General features: G+C 37.2%; 2 protein-coding genes across 2 annotated transcripts; both read left to right on the forward strand.

The window, feature by feature from the left end:
• Positions 1-914: 914 nt before the first annotated feature.
• On the forward strand, positions 915-17,756 carry Cdk5alpha (Cdk5 activator-like protein). Its single transcript, XM_029306852.2, has 4 exons — positions 915-3,260; positions 4,577-4,819; positions 16,705-17,001; positions 17,570-17,756. Exons 1-4 carry the CDS (start codon positions 2,820-2,822, stop codon positions 17,663-17,665), a joined length of 1,077 nt encoding a protein of 358 aa, XP_029162685.1. The 5' UTR covers positions 915-2,819; the 3' UTR covers positions 17,666-17,756.
• Positions 17,687-24,834, forward strand: LOC114934212 (uncharacterized). Its single transcript, XM_029306850.2, has one exon. It carries the CDS (start codon positions 17,775-17,777, stop codon positions 19,914-19,916), a length of 2,142 nt encoding a protein of 713 aa, XP_029162683.1. The 5' UTR covers positions 17,687-17,774; the 3' UTR covers positions 19,917-24,834.
• The last annotated feature ends 940 nt before the right edge of the window (positions 24,835-25,774 follow it).

A 25,774-nucleotide genomic window follows, 5' to 3' on the forward strand; every position in this document is an offset into this window, starting at 1 on the left:
ATAGGCATTTGATAATTTTTTAAACATTTCTTTTAACTGAAGCAAAACAGCAAAATGAAATATATTTAATATCTTAAAAAATATATAAATAATATTCCAGAAATTTAAATAAAATATTTTTATAAAGTCATCGATTATTTTCTAGGAGATTAACTAGACCGAGAGATTCAAAATCGAGACTGCAGTTGAATTTGAATTTTTTTCCAAAAGAAAATGCCCTTATATTACAATATGTCGCCTTTTCGCCTCCGAATCCCAGACTGTAATTTATCTATTTATCCCGCGCAAAACTCGAGAAAAAAAAGGACATTCATTTCGTTTCGTGCACGAACTTGAACGACTCTCAATATTTACTTCCAGACTGCGTTTTATTTACGTCGGGACGCCGCGCGCGCGTCCCACATTCATTCATTTTCCCGCGTCCTGTTTCCCTGCGTTGAAAATCTCGACCTACGTTCAGGACTCGTCGGTGAAGCCTCTCTCATCCTGGAAAGGGGCTCTCCAGCGGAGGCGACTCTAGCGATCGGTTCAGTCTCGACCTGTTCTCTCCCGGGGGTTCCCCAGAGAGGGTTAGAAACGAAGTGAGAAAGAGAGAGTTTGGGCGTGTATACATACAAGCGGTACCCGCGATACACACAAACCAACCCCTTCCTTCTCAACCCCGTCCGCCACCCACTCTTATTCTCCGCGATCTCTCCATCCCTTTCCGTCTCCGACGCCCTTTTTGTCTCACCTCCGCGACACGCGCCTCCACTGCCCTTAACGCGCCCTTCCACCCTCTTTCTCGCAACCCCGTTCCATCTCTCTCTCTCTCCCTTCCTTCTTCGCGGACTCCGCTCTACTCGTTCGTTTCCACCCCCGACCATCGACGTTCCGCGTTTATCGAACCATTGCGCGCGCACCGATAACAGTAACGGGGCGTGCTACGTCTTGGTTGGCCGTAGACGTAGGTGGTGGACGCACGGCCGACCGACGACGACGAGAACGACGGCGGCGACGTCGACGTCGTCGAGGACGAACGTAGCAGACTGTCAGCGAGACTCGCCGCGCGACGAAGAGGAAGGATAGTAGTTCTGTCTTCACGGAGTGCTGATCAATCTCGTTTTCTCGCTTCTCCGTCTTTTTCGAGAAAGAGCGCGCGCGTTGTGTCAACATTCGCGGAGGAATACCCTACATCCACATCGAGGGGATCCTACGAGTGCAGCAGTTTCGGAGGTTTCACCTCGAAGATCGAAGCAAAACGAGAGCTTATGAGAAAAAGGATCGATGAGATGTTGAAGTCGAGCTAAGCTGAGGAAGAGTCTGGTGATATTGATACACGATCTTTGGTGTGTCTTTGGTGAGTCTCTCTCCAAAAGGGATCCCGTATTTCTAGACCACCAGCGCTAGGTTGGACGCGCTGGTCCAATTTTCGGTGGCCGCAAGAGTGCAAGAAAGAGTGCGTCGAGAGTGTTTCGGGAGAGAGAGAGAGAGAGAGAGAAGAGGAGCTAAAAAGAAAGAGAGAGAGTGTGTTAACTCGCGAGAGAACATAGAGCACGACACGCGGAGGGTCAAGAGTCAGGGTATCTCGAGTAGGGTGACACACACACACACACTCGGTACGTCGCTCCAGTGTTTTCGTTCACTTCAGGCTCATCCACCCTCCGAGAGGCGGAGGGCGGTGAAGCATCGATCGCTCGCCATTTTGCGCGACAGCCGACATCTTTTGCGCTCATCGACGACATCTTGCCGCGTGACATCTTCGGCGATACGAAAACTACAGCGGCTGCGGACTTGTCGCGTCAGGAATCAGGATATTCCCGTGTCCGTTGCGCAAGTACGTCTCGCTCTTTGCTTGTCGATCGCCGTTGACGACCGCCATATTAAACATCGCAACGCTCTCTCGTCGCGGGTAGGGTGCGTTATCGCGAGATCTCGCGTAGCTCGGGCTCGAGAAGAAACGAGATTTGGAGAAAGGGGTGTTAAATCGGTGCCCAACGTCGCGGGAGGAAGGAAAAGTAGTGTCCTTCAAGTCGAAGGTAGAAATCAGCAGGCTGGGAGGTCGGTTGAGCGAGGTCGTGGGTCCCGTCGTGGAGGAGGCCATCGAGCCAGGGGATGCGACCCCGCTGACGGGACCCTCGAGGGAGTCCTCGGTACCTCGAGCACCCCCGCCGCGGCGTGTCAACACACCGAGTCCGCCAAGACCGCCGCCCGCAACTTCAGCGACAACCCAGCATCAAAATCCGTGTCAGAACAACCCGGCCCACAATCCGGGCCATCAAAATCCCGGTCATCGCAACCCGGGCCACTCGCCCCACAATCCGGACAATCCCGGTAACAACCCCGGTCACCATCAGACCCACAACCCGGGTAATCCCGGCCACAACCCGGGTAATCCCGGCCACAACCCGGGCAATCCCAACCACAATCCGGGCAATCCCAATCACAACCCGAACAATCCCAACCACAATCCGGGCAATCCCAATCACAATCCGGACAATCCGGGCCACAACCCGGGCAATCCCGGCCACAATCCGGGCAATCCCGGCCACAATCCGGGCAACCCGGGTCACAATCCCGGCAATCCAGGTCACAATCCTGGTCAACAAAATCCCGCTGGCCAGCAACCGACACAACAGAATCCGGGCCAGCCGACCAGTCCGGGACGAGAGAACCCTCATCCGAGTCAGAACGTGAGTCGTCAGCAGTCAGTCCAGAATCCGACCCAACCGGCACAGACTAGTAGAGACCAGGCTGCGCAACAGCAGCCGACAGGTCAGCAGCAGCAGCAGCAACAACAACCGCAACCGCAGCAACAACCGGAACAACGTACCGGAAGTATGGGGACTGTGTTGTCGTTCAGTCCGCGGGACCGTCGCGGGTCCGGTTACCCGCAGGCGGGACATCCCGCCGACTTTACCCTCAACAATTTCAATTACGAGCAGTTGAACAACGCGAAGAATCGCGAGAACAAGAGCGGCGTCGCCGCGGTGGCGCCGGCGCCGCCCACGAATCATCCGCCGACCAACAACAACTCGTTGCAGAACAACAATATCAATCTCAACAACAATGACAACGCGAGGATCATCTCGGAGAAGAACGCGCTGGAGAAGAATCTCAAGAAGCACTCCCTGTTCATAAACGCCCTGTCGTGGAAACGATTCAGCACGACCAACAACAATAAAAAGAAGCTCGACAATAAGAACAAGAACATTTCCTTCAGGCAGCCGCTCGATAATATACCTATCGTTGATAAGAATAAGAATATACAGACGCCACAGGTGAGTACTTTTAGAAGCAACTCTTGTTTAAAAAATGCCTAACAATTTTCTATGCCTTTCTTGTTTTTATTCTATTGTTTTGAGAATTGGTATATTTAATAAAGTTTGTGTTATATATGCGTTAAAAACTGCACAAAATAAATAGATAAAGATAAACGTTTTCATAATTGTTCTCATGTTTTAGTTGCAAATTAAATTATATGTATACCTAAATTAAATTAGAACAAAAATATTTTATCTAAGTACAGACTTTTTTGTTTTATTTCTTCGCAAAGAAAATTTATATATTTTTTTACAATCTCAATCTCTCAATTATCTTTTGCCTTATTCGTAATTTAAGAAAGAATTTTTTTTTTCAAGAACATTGCATAAATTATTTACACACACGATTAAACTCTTTTACATAATAATTTATTCATTAAAGAGTTTTATGTAATAACGATGATAATATCGCGCAATAAATTAAAAGGCATAAGTTTAATGAAATACTGAGAGCTCTGTTAAGAATAAATGTATATAGTTATAGAGCCTCGCGTTTTCCCTGTTGTGTCTAGAGAAATGTAGAGACATTGAGAGACAGAAGGAGATATATATAATGTGAGGAATAAAATATACAACGTGCTTTGACCTCAAACACGATCGAAAGCTCATCGATCGTTTCGATGTCTTTTCTCGCGTGACACACACGAGTAGTTTCTCTTCATACAAAGTTTATCTTGTCGCTAACAATTTCTGTTTCTAGAGACAAGGGTTGTTTCCAAGCATTCAGTACGATACTTAACTTTTTCATATCCTTAATGTTCAATTATTAATTTTTAGGCTCTACAAATTACAATATACGATAATGAACAAGCATGAAATATATAAATTCTCTATTATTCTATCGACTAACATATTTTTTATTAAACATTATCGTTATTGTTGCATGATTGTAGTAAACAATTATCACATTTCATGTACGTGAAATGTACAGTATTTATTAACATATAAAAATATGTTATAAAATATATAAAATATATAATGCATATAATATATATTATAATATTATAATACGTAATATTGTTATAATATATTATAAAAATATGTATTACAATATTGAATTATACACATAATTCAATATCATATCGAAACTTGAGACGCAATATATATGTAAATATGAAATAAGTTTCGATTTAAAAAAAAATCCGAATTTACAAAGCATTGAGAACGTGAAGTGCAATTGAAAATATTTCACGTAAAAATATTTTTTTATCGATATATAGTATTAAGAAAAGAAATTATTTATTAAAAGATAATTTTCCCCTGAATTTAATTAGACAAAACCACCGGCGTCGAACAACAATCACACCACGCACAATCCAACGTGTGAGAAATTGGTGCAGAAACCTTTGCCCCCTGGCCCAAGGAAAACCGTCATCCAGGCCTCCACCTCGGAATTGCTCAAGTGCCTCGGCGTCTTCCTGCATAAGAAATGCACCCGCTTAAGAGACTTCCAAGCCGGCGACGCTGTCATGTGGCTCAGGACCGTCGACAGAAATCTTCTGCTTCAAGGCTGGCAGGTGAGTCATTTAATTCTATTTGCATATATTTCTATTATTTAATCTCAATTTTACAGAGCAAGAGTTTTTGTATCAAAAAATTATATATTATATACGTATATTAAATTTTAAAAGAGATTTTTTAAAAAAGAATTATATGTATTAAATTTACAAAAAAATGTTTTAATGCATATACAAAATGCAAAAGATTATTCACAATTTTCTCTTGCATATAAATAAATATATATAATAAATACAAAAATATTTTTAATAGCCTTTGACGTATTTAATTAATTCAAACATTTTTATTTGTGAATAATCTTTTGCAGAGAATGAAAAAAAAAATTATAATTCCGTACATTTCCCTTTCATTAGAAGAAATGCGAAACTTCCTCTTGGTAGCAAATACTTTCGTTTACCAGCTAGTTTGCATGCTTCACGAACATATCCGGCGCTAATACAATTATCACGAGCGTTAGTTTGACGTTATAATTAATATATTATATACTCCCGCGGTCGCATATATATATTTCTATCGTAATAATTGGATAATCAAGATGCACCAACGGCATGAGGCAATTAACTCTTGTTGATTGCACTGCGACATTTAACGCCAATACATGCAAGTACAGTATCAATAATCACCAAATACACATAAAAATATATAAAAAAAAAATTAAATTCTTAAGGATAAAACTACTAAAAATTAGTTTGACATTTGAATGTGCGTAATCGTAAAAATGATAGCTTTAATTTAAGAGCTATGCTACTCCACCTATAATATAAAAAAGATAGCGAAAGTCTGGGATATCCTGAAAGGCAACCGCGATCCAATTAAAGAATACGAATATTCGTCTTTGATGCGTTAAAAGGTTTCATTTCCCTTAAGGGACTATCATTACGAACGGCATGATGAAGGAAAGGGGCTTCTTTCGTACGTATCTATGTGTATCGAATGCATCCGAACCCAGTGTCCCGCGGGAATACGCATAATAAGAGTCACCTAGGGCATGTTAGTTGCAATATGTCACGGGAGGGAATTAGGCCAACCTTTCGAGTTTCCATCTGGACGAACTGTCCATACGTTACGTTGCAGTTGACATGCGTCTGCATGTCGTAACGAGAGAGGGTGGCGAATTTCAATACTGCGTTGTGGTCGAAAGCTTTTCTGCAGAGTTGAACATGAAAAAAATGCTAAATTTTTTTTATTCTTCAACATAGATCGCTGAGTATAAAATTCCTCTTTCTCTAAAAAAAAGCTTTTATAAAATAATCAATTTCTCCCGAATTTATTTTTTATTTCCATTTAATCGCCATTAATAAAATGTTGAAAAATTCAAGAATTGTTTTTCCCAAATAATATTTAGGTAGTTGAATAAAAGTGTTCTTATCATGAAACTTTTATATAAAACATATTTTAATATCTTGAATAATTTTCACGATATATCAAGAGAAACAAAAACTCTACGTACGAAAGGTAGTTTATCCCTTAAAAGCAATTTCATCGAAAGAGGAATTTTCGGGTTCCCTTGTGCATATTGCGAGTTTTATGAGCTTCTACACGAAACTGATCGTTCTTTCTCGTAAAAAAATTAATCAATCGGAAACGTTTGCGGTCTCAGTCGGTGCCGGTTCTTGATTCGATTATGAATTTTAGCGAATTTATGCTAATGGGACTATCGTGCACGACCTATGCAAATTGCACACGATCCCTATAAGAACTCGCCTTTTCTCTCTCCGCGTAGAAGCTATCGATCAAACTAAAAATATTTCACTCCGATAGTCAACTGACGTAGATGGCCGCCGACTTAAAAATACTATGAAACTATTAATAATACAATGCAAAAATCCACCTTGTTGTTTATCCACTTTGTGTCTGCGTCTCTTTATATGCCTTTATGCATGATGTATTCATTTTTATCATCGGAGCTGAATTTTTTCACGAATATTGTAAATGAAAAAATATATAAAAAATATATATAAATTTTTTTTTTATAAAAAAAATATATATACATACATAGATTTTTAAATTATTTTTTAATTTTCTCAGACGGAAGGATAATTTAATCTCCTTAACTAAATCGTAAAAGAATTGACTTTTGTTGCAATAATCGCAAAGCAGTACACTAAATGTATGATGAAGCAACTTTCAAACGAAAATGAAAGAATACTATACCTAAAATACAGGTACATATACATAAATCGAACCGTCATGCACGAAAGGGTTAATTATCTGCCGAGCATATCAGCGGCATTCTTTTACCTACTTTACGACGAAAGTCGCTATTGACCAACGTTATATTGTATCGTGCAACCTTCAACGTTCAACCTGCAACGCTCAGTGAAGTCTCATGGAAAATAGCGTGAAAGCTCGCTTGTAATAATTCCAGACCACTGCGGCGATATTCCACGATCACGTGGGTGGAATTTCCTCGTCACACGGATGAGTATGACGTTATTCGAGCGCCAATCGTTCGCGAACAATTGCGTCTTGTCGACGTCGATTGACGTTTATGTTCGAATCAGATAAATCTTTTGGAAATAAAAAAAAAAGAATTTCCGATAATTAGGGTCACTTGAAATTTATTATTTGATTTTCAATTTTCGATTTTTAATCTTTGTGTCCGAACAAAATTCAAAGATTCGCATTAGAAAAATCTAAAATTAATCATCCCCGTTGTAAAAAACTAATTTATTCGCTTTTTTTTATTTTCTCCCATTTTTTTCTTGAAATATTTTACGATCAATTTAATCCATATTTTTCGTGTAAGATAATATATATATAATATATAAAATAAAAAATAATATATTCTTTGTAGCTCTTTTTTTTGCAAAATTAACGCCTACTTTAGAATGCAAGAGATATGCAAATAACATTATTTTGTAATCTATAATACAGATCTGCTCTAGTTATTTCCAAGAATAAATTTATGACGAATTTTTGATAATTAAAGTCACTAAAATACCTTTAATTTCTAATAATTTGAAGTTTAATTTTTGTATCTGAGCAACAGAGAACATTCAGAGATTTATAAAAAAAATTTCCGATATAACAGCTAAATAATTTATTATTTTTTATTTTCTTTCTTCCTTAAAATATTTTATTATTAATTTAATATATATATATATTTGTGTAATATATATATGTATATATAATAATATGTAACTTCTCTTCTTGTAGCTCTTACTTTCGCAAAATTAACACAGTCTACTTCAGAATGCGAACGTTATTTTACAATCTATAATACAGGGGTCATCTACTCTAGTTATTTCCGAGAATTTATGGCGTATTTTGTTATTCGCGCGACAATTTGCAACGTGTTATTGCGACAGTTGCGTGTTTTAACCCACTTTGCAGGGAGGCGTCGAAGACGTCCATAATAAAGTGTGCTTTTGCGTAGACACGCTCCCTAGTAACAACCCTGCGCGCCCACTCTGACATCGATTTCTCGTGTCGATAAATCCACGTGCGGAATCGCTCGAAAGAACGAGAGAGAGAGAGATAACGGGATGATCTCGCATCTCGAGAACGTGTCTGAAATGATCCACCAACATGCAGCATCATTCGATTGGGGCTGCCTTTCTTGCAACTCGTCTGAATGTTTCCGATATCCTTCATCGAAAATGTATCTCTCTCTTTTTCCTCTGTAACTGAGATTTTTTTGAAAGACAAGATACTTTTTAACAAAAAGATTGAATATTTATAGACGAGAAAAAATATTTGAAAATCTACGTGTATTCAAAATCTTTTTTTTTTTTTATATGTTTTTCTGATACTGTTAAAGAAATTAAGTTACGTTAAATTTATTTTTTATTTAGCCAAGTACGATATTAGAAATATTGGACATTCTTTCTCGTGGAATATTTTTGAAATATGGCTATAAGACTATTAATTATTTTTACTTAATAGTATATTTACGAAACGATTTCAACGTTTCGATCTACTTTCCCCGATCTGTGATTAAATTATTTAAACACACCAAAATCGATAAAAAAAGAAGGAATTACTAGCAATTATCCCGAAGAAAAAGCGTATTCAAGTAACTTAACTACTTCTCGAATGTGCCTGAAAATATAATATTTATAACATTAAAAAAACAATATTAAATTTAAAATATTTTTACCAAAGTATAAAAGCATAATTAGAAAATTAGAATAATAGAATAATAGAAATAAATATTACTAACAGATAGAATAATAATATAACAGAAAATAAATTCCAAAAATGAACTCAATTTTAATCAAATTAGGAGAAAGTAATTTTTTTTTAAATTTCATCTTCCAATCTGTCTTCTGCATAAAACTAGCCGGCAGAAAAGAATCATCTCGTTTTTTCAAAATTGACAACGAACGTAGAGTAACAATTATATCTGTGAATTCGTCAAATATAATGTAAAAGTCGCGATAACCCCTGAACATTTTTCCACGAATACAACATAACTGTGTGCACAGAAGAGCTTTAGATAAAGTTATAGCTATCGATACAGCTGACACGATAGCTATTCGTGTTTCCACGTGTATGTGTTTGATCTCCGTCGAGTGCATCGTGTAGATAAATACATATATATGTATACAAGAGGGGGCTTTCGTTGTCGATGCATCCCTTGTAGCGATCACTATCGAAGCACGTTGATTTTCAGCCTCAAATCCCTCGTCTCTACACTTCACCCTTTTAACTCCGGGTTCGACCCTAAAATAAGTCCTCGGTAGTCTTGATCCTATACTCGGGACCGTTGACCGATGTTTAAACGGCCGCGTCTTTCTCTCCTCTTTGCAATAGAAATTATATTAAGCGGAAGTGCAAAGCACGCTCCAATTTCCTCATGACGCGATATGACACGTACCTACATTATTTCTATATAACTTCGATTTTGTATCCAATTTTCTCTAAAGCTTATTAATACAGATGTATGGCATCAATTTGTCAAGTCGAGATTTTTTTTAGTTATTTGAGGCATTAAACAAATAAACAATAAAGTTATTTGTTTGTTGGCAAGTCATTTTTCTCTTCTTGTTTAAAACTACCGTCATTTTTAATAATATAAAATTATATATAAATATTTTCTAGCATTATTAATATTGTGTGACTCGTATATGCGAAATAAATAAATATATTACTAGATATACTATATATGTTTTATTTTTTTAGTAATATTTACTAGATACTAAATATTACTATTACATTAATCAAATAAATTATTAAATAAATTAATAAGATAATAATATTAATAAAAAGATGAAAAATTAGAAGTAATTTTATCGTATGCTGTGGCAAATCCATAACGTTAACGACGATTCGATTGACAAGACGAGTGAGGACGATGTGCAGCAATGTGCATTAAGGGAGAAAACCGCACAAGGGATGAAGGGAAGAGTCGCGTGCAGCGCAAAGAAACGACGGCAACGTCGCAAAAAAACACCCTATAGGGACGTGCGAAAAAATGCGAGAAGGGATGTTCGTTCACCCCTCCGATCTTAATTATGACGAAGGGAGACATTTTCTCTTCTCGGATATTAAGAGTTTCCGATCAAGACTTTTTCTATTTCACCCTAAATCGATGATTATATGTGAAAAAAATGTACGGATGACTGATATTTTCGGACGAGATACCTAAATTATTACGATAAAAAGAAAGGTAAAAATAAAAAAAATAAGATACTATATATTTATTATCAAATTTTACTTTAGAGAATTTTGTGAACATTTTAATATGCAATATAAGATAGTAAATCTTGTAATTTTCTATTAATATTAGATTATGCAATGAAAAGATAAAACTTCAGCTTCAACCCATTTTTATTCAATTTGAGTAATGATTGACAAGATTAATAATATATAATTCAATACTAACGACTTGCGACAAGCTTGACGTAAATGGGGTAATTAGACGCACTGAATAATGTCTCTAAAATGCATATTCTAATATACCTACATATATCTTTTTTCGCGCAGTGTTCATAAATTTCCAGATCTAATCCAACATGTAATTATAGAAGATCGAGTACACATAATGGATTACGTAGAAAAATCGTATTTATACGAAGAAAGAATACGTTTTAATATTTAAATATTTCAATAATAAATAATATATTTTATTTTTGTATGCAAACATTTATTCATGAACATATAAAGCGTACGAGACTATTTATCGTGTTTCGAAAGTGTCGGAGCACATCAATTCTGCACGTGCTTAAATCTAATTTCTCAAGTATAACACGGGCACAGCTGATATCCCAGGTGCATATATATAAACGTATATTTCGTGTGTGAATACGCACGTGTAAAAGACGAAGCGTGACCGTGTATGCAAAGAGAAGATAAATATCGCTTACAAAACCGTTCGCAATTAGTACACAACTGTGATGAAATCGAATTTGTTTCGATGAAAAGCAGGGAAATCAACATTTTATTACTTTTACATTTTACATATATGTATGTACGCGCGTGCGAACGTGATTAAAACATTTTGTATATAACTTTTTAATAACTTTCTCGCACTTTCTCACAATTAAAAATTGGAAAAAATTTTGAAAAAAATATAGACATTTATAATCATCAGTTTCATGATCTTCATGATTTATGCATTCCATAAATATTTTTTTTAATATTATTTATTTTTGTTAATATTATTAGTCAACAATATTCTTGTTTTTAGGTTTATATTTATATTTAAAAAAAAAGAAAAATTTAGGTATATATATATTTATTTGATTTAATTCATTATTACGATATTATGTCGCCAAAAAAAGGCTGAGCAATTTTTAATTTTAAAGAACCTAAAGTAAACTCTATATGAATGTAGACGTAGTCCAATTTTAAGTCATATCCTAAGTAAACATCATTCACTTCGTGACACACCCTATTGTTATCAACAGATCGGTGATCAAATCCAATAATCCGAAAATAGAATTGTACATAGGTTTGTGTCGTGAATGCTTAAACGTTTCATTTACCTTTGGATAATTTCCTAGAATGTTTCTCTATATGACTTCTAATTAAATAATTTCGTTTTTATCACGATTTCTTAAAAGCGTCGAGTAATTTTTAATTTTATGAAGTATTTATGAAGAAAGGAGCAATAATAATAATTTATAATTTATTTTGTTTCAATTATCCTAACAAATACATATATATATAGTTTAAATAAATTTATTGTATTATTATAATTACATGTGTCTAACATAAATCAAATATATTGATTCTCTTGCAATATCGTCTGACATGCTTGCTAATTCCGGAATATCAACAAAGCCACAACGTAAATAGCTGTGGACAATTCTGTTCGCTAATCGGTTTCGACTGAACGTTAAACAAGATCAAACCACAATGTTGAAAATCCAGTTAAAAGGAGACCATGCAACTGCGATTGAAAATGCCACTCTTGTCACGTTTTCCTCACGAAAACGTGTTTTGCCCATCACATGGCATCTACTTCTTAAGCATCTTCGAAAATTATCGGGACGGAAATAAAATCGCCCAACAATATTTAAACGCGCAATTGTGAGAGACTGACTTGATTAGCTACATTTCATAAAATAATAATATATATTAATTTTACTATTTTTCACGTGTCAAATAACGCTCAAAAATAATAATTTTATTTATATTAAGAGAAAATAATATTATAAAGTTATTTGTAGGTATAACTTGGTTGGTCGAAATTGGATGAAATATGAAAATCCTTAATAGATAAATTATTGTATTTTCTTTTTTAAAAATAAAATGCAAATATTTTATAAATGTGACCCGATATAATTTTGTGTTTAGTATGTTAGCTCACGCGAACGTACGTTAAGTCTATAGACGAGGGTTTTACTTCGTTTTGTGTTGTAGACATAAAAATATATCTCCGTCGATAGACGCTATCTATGAATAATTTTTTTCGATAACGTCACGCGAGTCTGATTACTGTGCAATACTCTATTCCCCCAGTGTCATAAATAATTCGGTGACCACTTTGGTCGAATCTGGGGAGAAACGTTCTAAAATATCTCCTCTCTAAAGATTTTTATATTTGCCACAGCTTCCACATAAAGTGGCTAACAATAAGTAGAATTGTGATTCCAAAGAATTATTTTCGATCGATCGTTACTAATCGATGCAATAATAATGAATCACTTGCAGCTATCATCGAATGCAAAATCGAATAGAACTTAAATATAAAATCATTTTAATTTGCATTATTAATCCTGCATACTCTCCTTTTATCTACATCTACTTTGCTAAAAATAAATTAGAAAGTAATTAATTTTTTAATTAATTAAAATTATCATTTAATTGATTTTTCAAATTAATTGAGATTATCAATTAATTAATTTTTTTCCTTTTTTAAAAATTCATTTTTTTAATCAAACAAATTTTTTCAATTCAATAAGACACTCTAGGGCAACTCTAGAGTTGTCGCGTAAAAAAAAAGCGACAAGGAACCGGCCGCGCGTCCATCCCTTTTTCTTTCCGCTGCATTGTGCAACGTATATGCTGCTCCGATTATTCCTCGCGCAAGGAGGGAGTGCATCGTCGTCATCGTCATCGAAGGTGTCGACGGCCCTGTCGCGGCACACGATGACAAGACAAGAGAGAGAGAGAGAAAGAGATCGGGGATGTGCATTCTGGCGTGTGAACAAATTGCAAGCGTGAGTGAGCGCGGCGTAATGTGCATTAAGCGATCCGACTAACGAGGAACGGCCGGCGCTCTATGCAGGGCAACAAAAACACAACGGAGAGCGGGTTGTGTGCCGATGGTCGCGGCGCAAACCCCGTATCGGGGGCATCGATCCTCCCCGGGTCACCAGCGGCCTCGCCGTGCTTGATGCACCTACATACTCCTTACGTCGCGAGAACGCGTCCGATTCACGCCCGATATATATTTTCATATTACTTCATTTTTTATTTAATTTTTACTTAATTTTTTAATTTTTTTATATTATTTAATTTTAAAAAATTTTTTAGATTATTATTTAACTTTTTTAATTCTTAATTAATGTAACGCTTTATTAATTTTAATTGAAAAATTTTTATTATTTGCTTAATCTAAATAATGTCACGTCTTATATTAATCTTTTAACTCTTTAACGCGTCCGATTCGCGCCCGATATATATGATATATATTTCCATATTACTTAATTTTTTTATTTAATTTTTACTTAATTTTTTTATATTATTTGATTTAAAAAAATTTTTTAGATTATTATTTAACTTTTTTAATTCTTAATTAATGTAACGCTTTATTAATTTTAATTGAAAAATTTTTATTATTTGCTGAAACTAAATAATGTCACGTCTTATATTAACCTTTTAACTCTTCTGTCAATGAAATACTCAAAGTAACTTTTTAAATGTTAAAAATGTGTCGAAACCTTTCACGGCCCGAAACAAAAATACAAAGAGCTTTTGTATTCGAAAATCTCTTAAAATATAACAAGAAGGAATGTTTGATGCCCAGCAGATATATTTTTCCATTTTTTTCTCAGAATCTGACGAAATCGAATTTTCAGATTTAGCAAATAATATAAATTCTATAATTACAATTAATAAAACAATACATTAATTTTACATTTTTTTAAATTTAAATAACAGATTTTAAAAAATAGGAAAGGGAAAAAAGAAAAGAAAATATTAATATATACATATAGAGTTTATAATTATAATGTAAAAAATATAAAAATTTTCTTTTTTTTTTAATTTTCTAATTTTTATTTAAAGAAGAATAAAACAGTTAAGTGGCGAATGCTTCGTCATTTTTCCGATTTTCATTTTTAATTGGCAAATAATTGTGAATTACCTAGATTCTGAGAATAACATGAAAATTACATATTATAATCACGCTCAAATTATTATTTATCGATGATATGCGTTTTATGATAATAGATAGATGAAAACTCGATTTTCCCTAGTTTGGAATCTCATTGACATATCTGTACTGAGAGGAAAATTATGCAGCATGGTATGCATTCTATACTCCAAAGCTTTGGAATATATGTCGAGCGTTTTTCCACTCTCGAGAACAGAAAGTTGATTATATTAATTTAAATTAATTAAATTAGCCGATAAAGAGATGTAACGTACAAAGATGATTTAAAATAAAAAACAGAATACAATATGTTACTAAAGATATTTAATTATTATTTTATTATTTATTAAATTGAAATTAAAATTTTTTAAATGTATATTCTTTACATTATATGTTTGTATTAAATTTTACACATTATAATAATATTTCTTCTTTTTTTCTTTCCTATTATTTATCATCTATTATTTAATTTTTTTAATTCTTAATTAATGTAACACTTTATTAATGTTAGTTGAAAAATGTATATTATTTGCTGAATCTAAATAATACGTCTTACATTAACCTTTTAACTTTTCTGTCAATGAAATACCCAAAGTGACTTTTTAAATGTTAAAAATGTGTCGGAATTTTTCTCCGCCCGAAACAAAAATACAAAGAGCTTTTGTATTCAAAAATCTCTTAAAATATAACAAGAAGGAATGTTTGATGCCCAGCAGCTATTATAAAAAAATTGTCGCAGTGCAATATGTCAAAAAACAATCGGTTAATATCCAGATATTTATATATTGCTAAATAGGTGAAAAATTATGCATGACAAAAAGAATAATTAATTGTATTAATGATCGCAATTAAATCAATCCGACTTCTCATAATTATCTCATAATTATTTCTGTTACGGAGTGAATTATATTATTATTTACTGTAACGCTATAGTTATATGTATATATAGTTACATTTTGCGCACATACGTTCGAAAATTAGATCGAATCGATACAGCTGCACTTTTAGATAATGAATTCCTATCAGACTCATTTATAATATAAGCGATACAAAATTTACCTGGTGATTGAAATAAGCAAACTATATATTTTATTTAAACTCATTAAATTGTAAAACTTATACAATATTAAATTAATGGAGTAATTTAACCCATTATGTAATATTTTATATGTTCGATTATTGTTTTTGAAAGCCTGTTTTTTGCTTATTGGTTTTAAGCCATTTTTAAATTAATTCGATGTTACAATACGATAAAGAATTATACTATGATAATTCTTTTGCAACGCCTGCACTTTTTTTTAATAATACATAAAAAATATGTTATCTTCTCTCTCAAATGGATTTCTTCACTCGATAAGACATGTGACAAATTATTCACATTTTTATGAAAATAATATTAAAAAGAACAGTGTTCTATTGTAATTTTCGCACATATACATAACGAGGGAAAATTTGTAAAATTGCTAAATTGCGCAATATAAGTTAATATTGCAATTATGTGTGCAAATATATATGTACCTGATTGCACACTTTTTTTATATATTTCATGGCTAATGGAGATCTTGTCAAGTATAAATATAGACGCCCTATTTATACGACATATATTCTCCTTATATGTGTATCCGCACTAATTAACATCTGTGTGACTATAATTGTATTCAAAGCGTTTATGTCCGATATGTATATACCTATATGTATTTATGTTGACACACATATATGCACATATATACTTCAATGTATGCGTATATGACGAATAGTATGCAATTAGTAGAAGAGTATAATTAAAACAAAATTTATACACATGTTAATGATGATGATAATAATAACAAAATAAAAACTATATAGGTATATATATTTTTAAATATATTTTAATACATACATTTTTAATATATATATATATTTAATAAATTTTATTTTATTTAATTAATTTAATAATTTTTAATTGAATTAATTTTTTAATTAATGCTCTCATCGAAAGTTTTATATTACTGATTCTTGCGCTTTTAAATTATCTCTTTCATCAAAATACCTAACTCGTTGCATATTCATATATATATCATAATTAACAACAGATATAACGTCTTAATTGTAATCCTATCTTCTCTTGTTTGACAGGACGTGCCCTTTATAAACCCTGCCAACGTAGTGTTTGTATACATGTTGGTGAAAGAGCTCGTCGACGGAGACGAGGCATCCGAGAAGGAACTTCAGGCGACAGTGTTGACGTGTCTTTATCTGAGCTACAGCTACATGGGTAACGAGATCAGTTATCCACTAAAGCCGTTCCTCGTCGAGGACAGCAAGGATAAGTTCTGGGACCGATGCCTCTTGATCGTTAACCGACTTAGCTCCGAAATGCTGCGAATCAACAGCGAGCCCGGATTCTTCACAGAGATCTTCAGCGAGCTGAAGGTACGCTAAGATTTTACCGAGGTACTCTTCGTACATCAAGTGTCGGAACAAGTCATCGATGATTTGACAATCACATATATATCTCTTATTATTTAATTTATTGATTTATTATGACCCATAATAGTATCATTACAAGAAAGGAATCTTTTTCTTTTTAAATTTACTTAATTAGGTTACGAATTTGGATGTAAGTCACTTATATCTTCTTCAAATAATTAAAATAAATATTTTCTTTTATATTTTTCTCTGTTTCAGTGGTATTAATAACTTCCAAATTAATAATTCAAATTAATTAAGTTTCCAATTAATAATAATTTAATTAAATAACTATAGCAAATTTTTCGAGTAAAGATTTTTTTCAAAATTATGTTAAGGAAAGAATATTTTTCTAAATATATGCATATATTTATTAATTTATTATTCAGCAATACAAGAAATAATTTCTTCATGTATGCGTAAGATTTCTGAATTTTCTTTACAAATACAAAATATATAAAAATGTCCATCTTTCGAGGAGGTGAATGTCAGCTCGATATCGATTCAAAGCCTAATCTATGAATTCGAATAGGCCTGCGGTTCCAGCGAACGCGGAAGTCTGACTGGCAGCGGCCTCGACCGGAGCCTCGTCGTCTCCGGAGTCGCGGTACCCACCAAGGCAGCTTGACGGAGCTACACACACCTGCTGGTGCGCATCGCCAGGCACGGCTGCGACGTCACGACACTCTGACGATGGCCATCACGACGACGTGGAGCCGCTCTCGCAGCTTGACCCCATGGCATCGACCTCGACTTCGACCCCGAAGCAGCAGCAGCGACGACGGCGGCGGCGCACTATTAGTCGCGACGACGACGACAACATATTCTGTCCGTCGTGCGGCCGACGACGTCGCGAGGAGATCGCATGGATGATCGAGGACCTGGACGCCATCGAGCCGGCGCCGCTCGAGTCGCAGAGGACGCCGACGAGGATCTGCAGCTGCGAGGAGGTCGATGTCACCAGTCGTCACGAGCGCGGCGTTCTATGGAAGTTCCGCAGCACCGACATAGACGTGAGATGGGGCACCAGCAGTAGCCCCTTCTTGTCGCCCGACGACGCGATTCTGGATCTGAGGAGGCGCGCCAGCGAGACCACGGAATTCCGCTGGGAGCTGCACACTTCGAAAACCGATCTGGATCTCGTCCGGAGGGTCAAGTGCAGCTGCCACAGCCTGACTCCGGAGATGAAGAAATCGGTGGAGTCGGCGACGGCGCAACGAAGCGATCTCAGGAAGCACCACAGCTTCCAGGAGGTCGACAAGTGGTCGGAGAATCTGCTGATGCCGATACACGACTTGAGGAAGCACAGCAGCGACGACACGAGATTCGCCAGGGAGGCGAGATGGCTGCAAGTGCCTGACGTGATGCGGAACCCGAAACCCAGGTGCACCTGTCCCAAGGTGAAGACCCCGGCACCGGCGTCGCCCGTGGAGCAGAAGATGCCGACGCCGAAGCCGACGCCAAAGCCAACGCCAAAACCGGCGCAGAAGAAGGAAGAGAAAAGACTGCACTATTCCAAGTCTCTGGTGCCGGACGAGTCGGCCGTGCCGTGGGAGAAACCGGAGATAAAGAGACAGGTCAGCGAGGATCCAAGAGCGGTCAGGAAGGATAAGAGAGACCGACCGAAGCTGGAACGCTCGGCTCAGGTTAGAAGCGAAAGTTCGAGAAAATGGGGTATAATGTCCTTAAAGGATAAGGATAAGGATAAGGAAAAAGAAAAGGAAAAGGAGAAGCAAAGGGAAAAGGATAGAGAGAAGGAGAGGCAGATGGAGAAGAGGGTCTTCAGTCCGTCGGAGAGCAAGAAGCAGATACGATCGAGATGGGCGATGAAACCCCACGTTTCTCTGCCTGCCGAAAAGAAAGCTCCAAAGTGGTACAGGAGCCAGGACGAGCCAAAGAGCAAGAGTCTGCGCGACCGGCCCAAGTACAGCATACGCAGGAGCATGTCGCCGGAACCGGATCCGCGGCAGATGAGCAAGCTGGAGAACAGGATCGTGCGGCGTCTGATCTCGCCGGAGATCAGCATCACCAGCACCAAGTGGGCTCCTTACGAGGATTCGTCGCCTCTGCCGACTATCGGAATGAGGAAGCGCGAGCAGAAGCATATCAGCGACATCGAGTGGACGCCTTACGAGCCCGAGTCGCCGAGCGAGATCCCAATCGAGGTGATCGACGACAAGAAGTGGTCGCCCTTCCACAACGTCACGCCCACCCACTGTCCGCCGCCGGAGCCGGCGACCCCCAGCAAGAGCGACGACGAGGAATTCCGGTGGCGGATCCTCAACCAAGTCGCGCCATTTCCGCTCTACCAAGGCGGTTGGAAAGACGAGTCGCCGGAGAAGACGCCACCCAAAAAGGTCACCACGCCGGACGACCTGTCGTCGCCAGTCTGGTCGCCAAGAGTACCCGAGACACCCCCTGGCAAGCGAAAGAGCATCGCGCAGTTGATCGATCAGTCGCCGGAGTTCTCGCCCGCACCACGCAGGGGTAGCAAGCCCCGGCTAATCCGTAAAGGCGCGTTTATACGCAAAGGTGCGAAATCGCCGGCCCCGACCACGAATCCTTTAGAGGACAGACTGCCCCAAGCTGAACCACCACCGCCCAAAGCTGCTGCGCCTCCGCCGGCCGTGATAGTGCGCGCCGCTAGCGAGGACTCCAGACGGCCGAAGCCACAATTGATTAGGTCCAAGGCTCTGCTGGATGTGCCTCACGTGGACGCGATGAAGAGGTCGCTGAGCGAGGAGGGACCGCGGGTACGTCCCCGCGAACGTCCCAGAGCGCCACCCACGAGGACTCGCAGCGAGGAAGTGTCCAAATACGACGATCCTTGGATCAGATCGGATTCGCCCGAGATGCGCGAGTACGTCACGACTGTGTGACCCTGACTTCCAGGGACCGACGGTGTTGGTCCCGCCCTTCGTTATCGAACGCGATTAACGAAGGTAGCTCATCAGCGTCGAGCGAAGTAGCAACGCAAACGGAGGGTATCGTGTTGTACAGCTTACGCGAGAGGAATTATTATTTTCTAATACATCTATATTATTACCGTGATTTTATAAAGTTATCGAATAAAAGAGGAGAGGAAGAAATAAGATCGAACTAAAATATAGATGACGACCATTGAAAAAAAAGAGAGAAGCTGTATTTGGAGAAGAAGAGGCATCCAAAAGGAGTGCGCTTGACTGTTTTCCCTCGTAAGGGCCTCAACGAAGAGTATACACATCTTCGGAACCACCTAAAAGACGAGAGCCAGCGCGGGCCAGAGGAAACGAGAATGGACAAGATGAGGGAAGCTTGAAGGCGACGAGAGGGAAGAGAGAAGGACGCTGAAAACACTTCGTTGGCCTACACGAAGACTACGATGGAAGAAAATCGAGAAGAGAGAAGAAGCTGAACGAAATCACATCGACGATTCGACGATATTATTCCCATGAGGAGGAAATGCTAGAGGAACCGGACTGGGAGTCGATATAGGGGTCAAAAGAGGACTGACTATTATTTAAATAGCGTAATTAATAAATGTGAGGTTTTTCTCGTCGCGCTCGTCGAGAAGAGGAGTCCGTCTCTCCTCTTGTGTCGCGCGACGCCTGAATGTTCTCAGCTCAAGACGATGAAGAAATTGCACGATTGTTAACGTCCGGTGGACGTCGCAAACTTCTTAGAGGGAGGGGGGAAATGAAAAAGAAAAATCCGCGGGGTACGCGAGATGATGGTTCAATGTAGTGCGTTGATTGATATAGCTCTAACGTAATTAGTATATAATACTAACGATTAAAGTAATCGATTATAGGAATAATAACGATGACATGAGTCTCTATAGCGATTAAAGAGAGAGAAAGATGCGTCCGATTGGGATCGAGCGAGGTCCGCTCGATTTCGAGGATGGAAATGCTAAGTATAATTGGCGTGTACGTATATTGGTATGTACGTGTGTACGTACATATATGCGTTAAATTAAATGTAAAACATTTGTAACGTTCACGAGCAACAAATATGCAAGAAGAGAGGTTATTTGCATAACCCAAAAGAAGGTGTTTCTTCTTTTTTTCTTCTTTCTCTTTTAAGTTATTTACGTAGCCTAAGAGAAGAACAAGAAGAAGAAGAAGCACCTAAGAAGAAAGGAAAGGGAAAAAGGAAAGAAGAAATCGCAAAGATGCGCAATTTTTGAGCGCATCGTGATCGAAGCGATCAAAATTGCCTCGTTCCAGGGGTTAAAGCTGATTCCGAGCTGGATATTCGCTCTCGATCCCAGAGAGTCCCTCCCAATCCGTAGCTCGACGAGGTTACGCCTTCTCTTTGTTATTCGTTCTCATCTTCTTATTTTTTTTTTGTTCTCTTCATACGTGATATCAAGCAAGATCGTCGCCCGATTGAATCATTTCGGGCGACAATCCAGCGTGAATAGGGGAAAAAGAAATGGAGGAGAACGCATACTAAATATATGTATGCGTCCCCATTGTGTGTGCCGGTGCGTGCAATATTAATTAAGGACAGTCGGTGGACAACCGCGTACGAATAAATGGGGTACTAAAAGGTGAAGATGTAGAAAGCCGATGAGAGTTAGGTATCCGTGAAGACGTCTCAAATTGCGCGGCGATCATTTCTCTCTTCGGTGTGTTTTTTTCTTCTTTTTTTCATTTTTATCAACTCGCCACGTCGCCGCTCATATAATATTTTGTTGCTCCCTCTAAGACCCAGGTAGCAAGCGTACGTCATTTTAACGTTTAATGGCGTCAGTTTGCTTGGGGATCCCGGAAGGATGTCTTCTGAATGCGTTAAGCAGACGAGTCGTTAATAGAGGATGAAGGAGGAGGAAATGAAGACACATTAAGGACACGCGTTAATTGAACTCGAGCGACGACGTTGATTAATTGGCGATTATATATCAATGGCTGAGATACGCCGGCTCTCTCTTTCCCTCTCGTGTCGCACGAACTTAAGCTGCCCCTTAGAACCCATAATTTTTTTTTTTTTAGGATAATTCCCTAATTAGCATAAATCGCTCATCCGATGAGAGTCTGTGCGCGGAGTTTCATACCAAGTGCTTTACTCGCTCTCTCTTTCTCTCTCTCTCTCTCCCTAAAAGTTCCCCTTTCGTTTCCCCTTTTCATCGATCTCTATAACCGAACCACTGATCGATGAACAATTTAGTGATATTATTACTAGTGATATAGAAGTTATAACTTGAATACTCGTAGCAAAGTATATCCAAAGAGGCAAGAAGAGAGGCTGTTCGTTTACGTCTGCATTCCGTTATTCGCATTCCACCTTCTAAATGTCACGAGATCGAGCGAGATCGTCGGCGAACTTGAACCAGAGGGTTGACACCTCTTCGAGTTTTGACTGGAGAGTCTCCGGATGAGAGATGAAGAGTCTTCGTTTGGAGTTTATATAATTAATTTTTTCGAAAATATGAAGCTATCATGCGGTAAAACACAACAAAAAATCTCTTTTCTTTTTTTTTTTTTTAATATCAATTTCAACTGAAGCACCGAGGTGGCAACCCTAACTTGAACGTGCGTTTTTCTTAAATGTAAAGAAGAAGAGAGGAAAATGTAGAAATATCAAAGACGCGAAGTGTGTTAAGAAAAATGCAAAGATCGCTCAGCGATGAAACTCGCTTCGACAGATTAGACGGTAGGGCTTAAGACTGATCAGACCTTTCGATATCTCGCGATGTTACCGGATGATTACGGGAAACTGAAACTTCGTCGGAAAAACGCACATATAGGGAGGGACTTGTCAAGTGGAAGAGTACGAAACGCGATGCATTCGAGCGAACGCGCGAAATCGCCGATTATATTACACTCACACTTACACACTTATTCATACACTCACACACATACACACATTACGCACATACATGCATTATGCGCTACATAGTCATTCGTTTCTTCATGAGAATTACATATATATATATATATATATACATAAAAAATATAGTTTTCTCCCTCGTAGTGCGTATAGCAGTTTATTGCGGTGCGCGTATACCATTGTATGATATTATATATATATATAGCATAAAAAATGCGCGCACGAAATTGAAAAAGTCGAAGCGATGTGCCCACGTGACGTGTCGCGTCATTCAAGAGCGATCAGCTGATTGTCAAACGCGACACGTGACTAACAGCTGTCAAACGCGCGTTCGTTCGAATAGTATAAAACGAGATAATAACTCTACGAGTCTTTCGCACATTTTGTGTGCGCAAACACGCTATACTATACGGTATATAAAAACAAAATTGTGTATCCGTGCTGCCATTAGCATTATAAAGCGGGAAACGGAGGTACGCGGTGATGACGTATGAGGACAAGCCAAAGTATATAGTTGAAAATATACACACACGAATTTATGTCCACGAAGAGACGACACACTTATATATACGTATAAGGAGAGAAAGAGAGAGAAAGTGTGTGTGAGAGAAAAAATATGAGAGAAAGGGAGAGAGAGAATGGAAAACACAAGCGCACGCATACTCGCATATACCTTACGCTTAGTTGCGTAAATCCGTGTATACATAAAGAAAATAGGCAGAGAGCGAGGGCGATTGAGAGAGAAAAAGAGAAGGGTTGATTTTACAAATATCTTTTTTTTATTTCGACAGTAAGCAATAGAGAGGAGGGTCGGATAATAAGAGGATTCGATTGATTAAATTACGATTTTTGTATTTTTCACACGATATATTTTCTATCGAGAACTATTTTTCAAACCATCTCTTTTGTGATCAGAGGAATCATCATCATCAACGAGAAAGAGAGAAAGAAAGAGAGAGAGAGAGAGAGAGAGGGATAGATTTGTTACTGTCGAAACGAATTTAGCGAAATTAAATTAAGGGAAACCACGCGCGCATGTGGTCCTCTTTAATAACGCTCATTTATATTTTTCCTTAATAAGCTTATATATACGGAGTTTCGCGATTAAGTATATAAATACCACACACACCGATACCAATCGATAAGCATATTCTAATTCCCGGAGTAAATTAATCCGTTTCCGCGGCGAGTGAATAATAAGTTTTAGGGATCTTCGTGTTTGAAATAATTAATTAGCAATTATCTCTCATCCTGTGTATCATATAATCGAGAAAAACTCCTAAGTAGCAAGCGTACGTCATTTTGACGTCGAATGACATCAATTTGACGTTTAATGACGTCAGTTTGCTACTTGGAATATTTCGCATTCATGAGCCAGTACATATTTTAGATTATGGTATAAAAGACAAATATACATACACAAACAAGGAAACCTATAACACGAATATATAAGGAGCGAATCTGGTTTAAATAAAGTACTCATAGAGTTCATGTATATTATTGTATTCGAATTGCGATCGAATTTGTTATCTGAGTTTCCGAGAAAGAAAAAACTGTTGTTACGTTTCTTGCGCTTATTATTAGTACTAATTCCTCTTCTTCTCAACGCAAACGATATTATTATTATTATATTTATTACGATTATATTGTAAGTATATATAATTAACGCTACTCAATATTACATTGTGATAACGTGAGACTCGTTTCTAGTTCGGCGCTCTTCTAGTCGCATTAATTATTCTATTCGATACCCTTCTCCTTTCCGTTTCCCTTTCCTCCCTCCTTTCCTCCCCCCTCTGCCTCTGTCACCGATTGTAATAATAATGATCTGTCAAACGATACAACGCGCGTTTTTTGCGGGATACGTAGATCTCGCGTATTATAGAGAAAAGGTGCATCCTCTGTGCAACAAATACAGTATACAATCCGTAAATATGAAGGTCAATGTTGATTTGTTTAAATAAATGTAAGTTTGAAAACCCACCGTAGCAATTTCATTCGCGGGTCATCGATAACACATCGCTCTATTAAAAGTAAACAGAATAAATTATGCGAAGTTTATTATAAATTATTCCACAATTTTTTATATATTGTTTGTACGTTTTTTTTTTCTTTTCAACCTCCTGCTTTGATTTGAACACGACGTAATATACATTCATACAATTACTTTGAAAAAATCTAATTGAAAAAAGAGTTTGAATTTTTTATTTTTTACAATTTGCGTTAATTAAAAAATTAAAATTTCTATATTTATAAACTCGTCGCTAGTATTTATACATTGTATTAAAATGTCTATAATTATATCATAATTATTCAAGTAGCAAACTATAATGTCATGCAACATCAAAATGACATATACGTTATTTGCTATTTGAATAGCAAAAATTTCTCAACATAATTTCTAAATATGCATATATTAAAACAATAATTAATAATTATTAATTAATAATTAATAATAATACTTGAAAATTTATATTAAACGTTACTTTTTTACACGTCATAAACTGATTGTGGATGAATGAATAATGCGCATTTACAGGCAATGCGCAAATAAAATAAAAAAATAAGGAACAGGGAATGAAAAACAAAAAATAAGAACAGGCAATGAGAAACAGTTCAATGTAAAATATAAAATTTAATAACGCAAGAATAGAAGAATGAAAAAATAGTGCTAAGGTGAAGTGAAGTTTCTCTCTATTTTTTGCATTACTAAATTACATTTCATATATGTATATTTTATATTACTAGACGACACAAGCATGCGCTTCGCACGCCCCTTTGATATCATTTCTATTATTTATTTTATCAACTGGCAAATTGTTAATTTTTGCAATGACATGCAGTTGCTTGATGCTATGACCATAATTTTAATTCATCAAATGTCTATTATATACATAATTTTAATTTATTGAATTTAACGAAA

This window comes from Nylanderia fulva, unplaced genomic scaffold (genome assembly GCF_048542155.1).
Source record: "Nylanderia fulva isolate GAGA-0341 unplaced genomic scaffold, ASM4854215v1 Scaffold24, whole genome shotgun sequence".
NCBI classification, from domain to species: domain Eukaryota; kingdom Metazoa; phylum Arthropoda; class Insecta; order Hymenoptera; family Formicidae; genus Nylanderia; species Nylanderia fulva.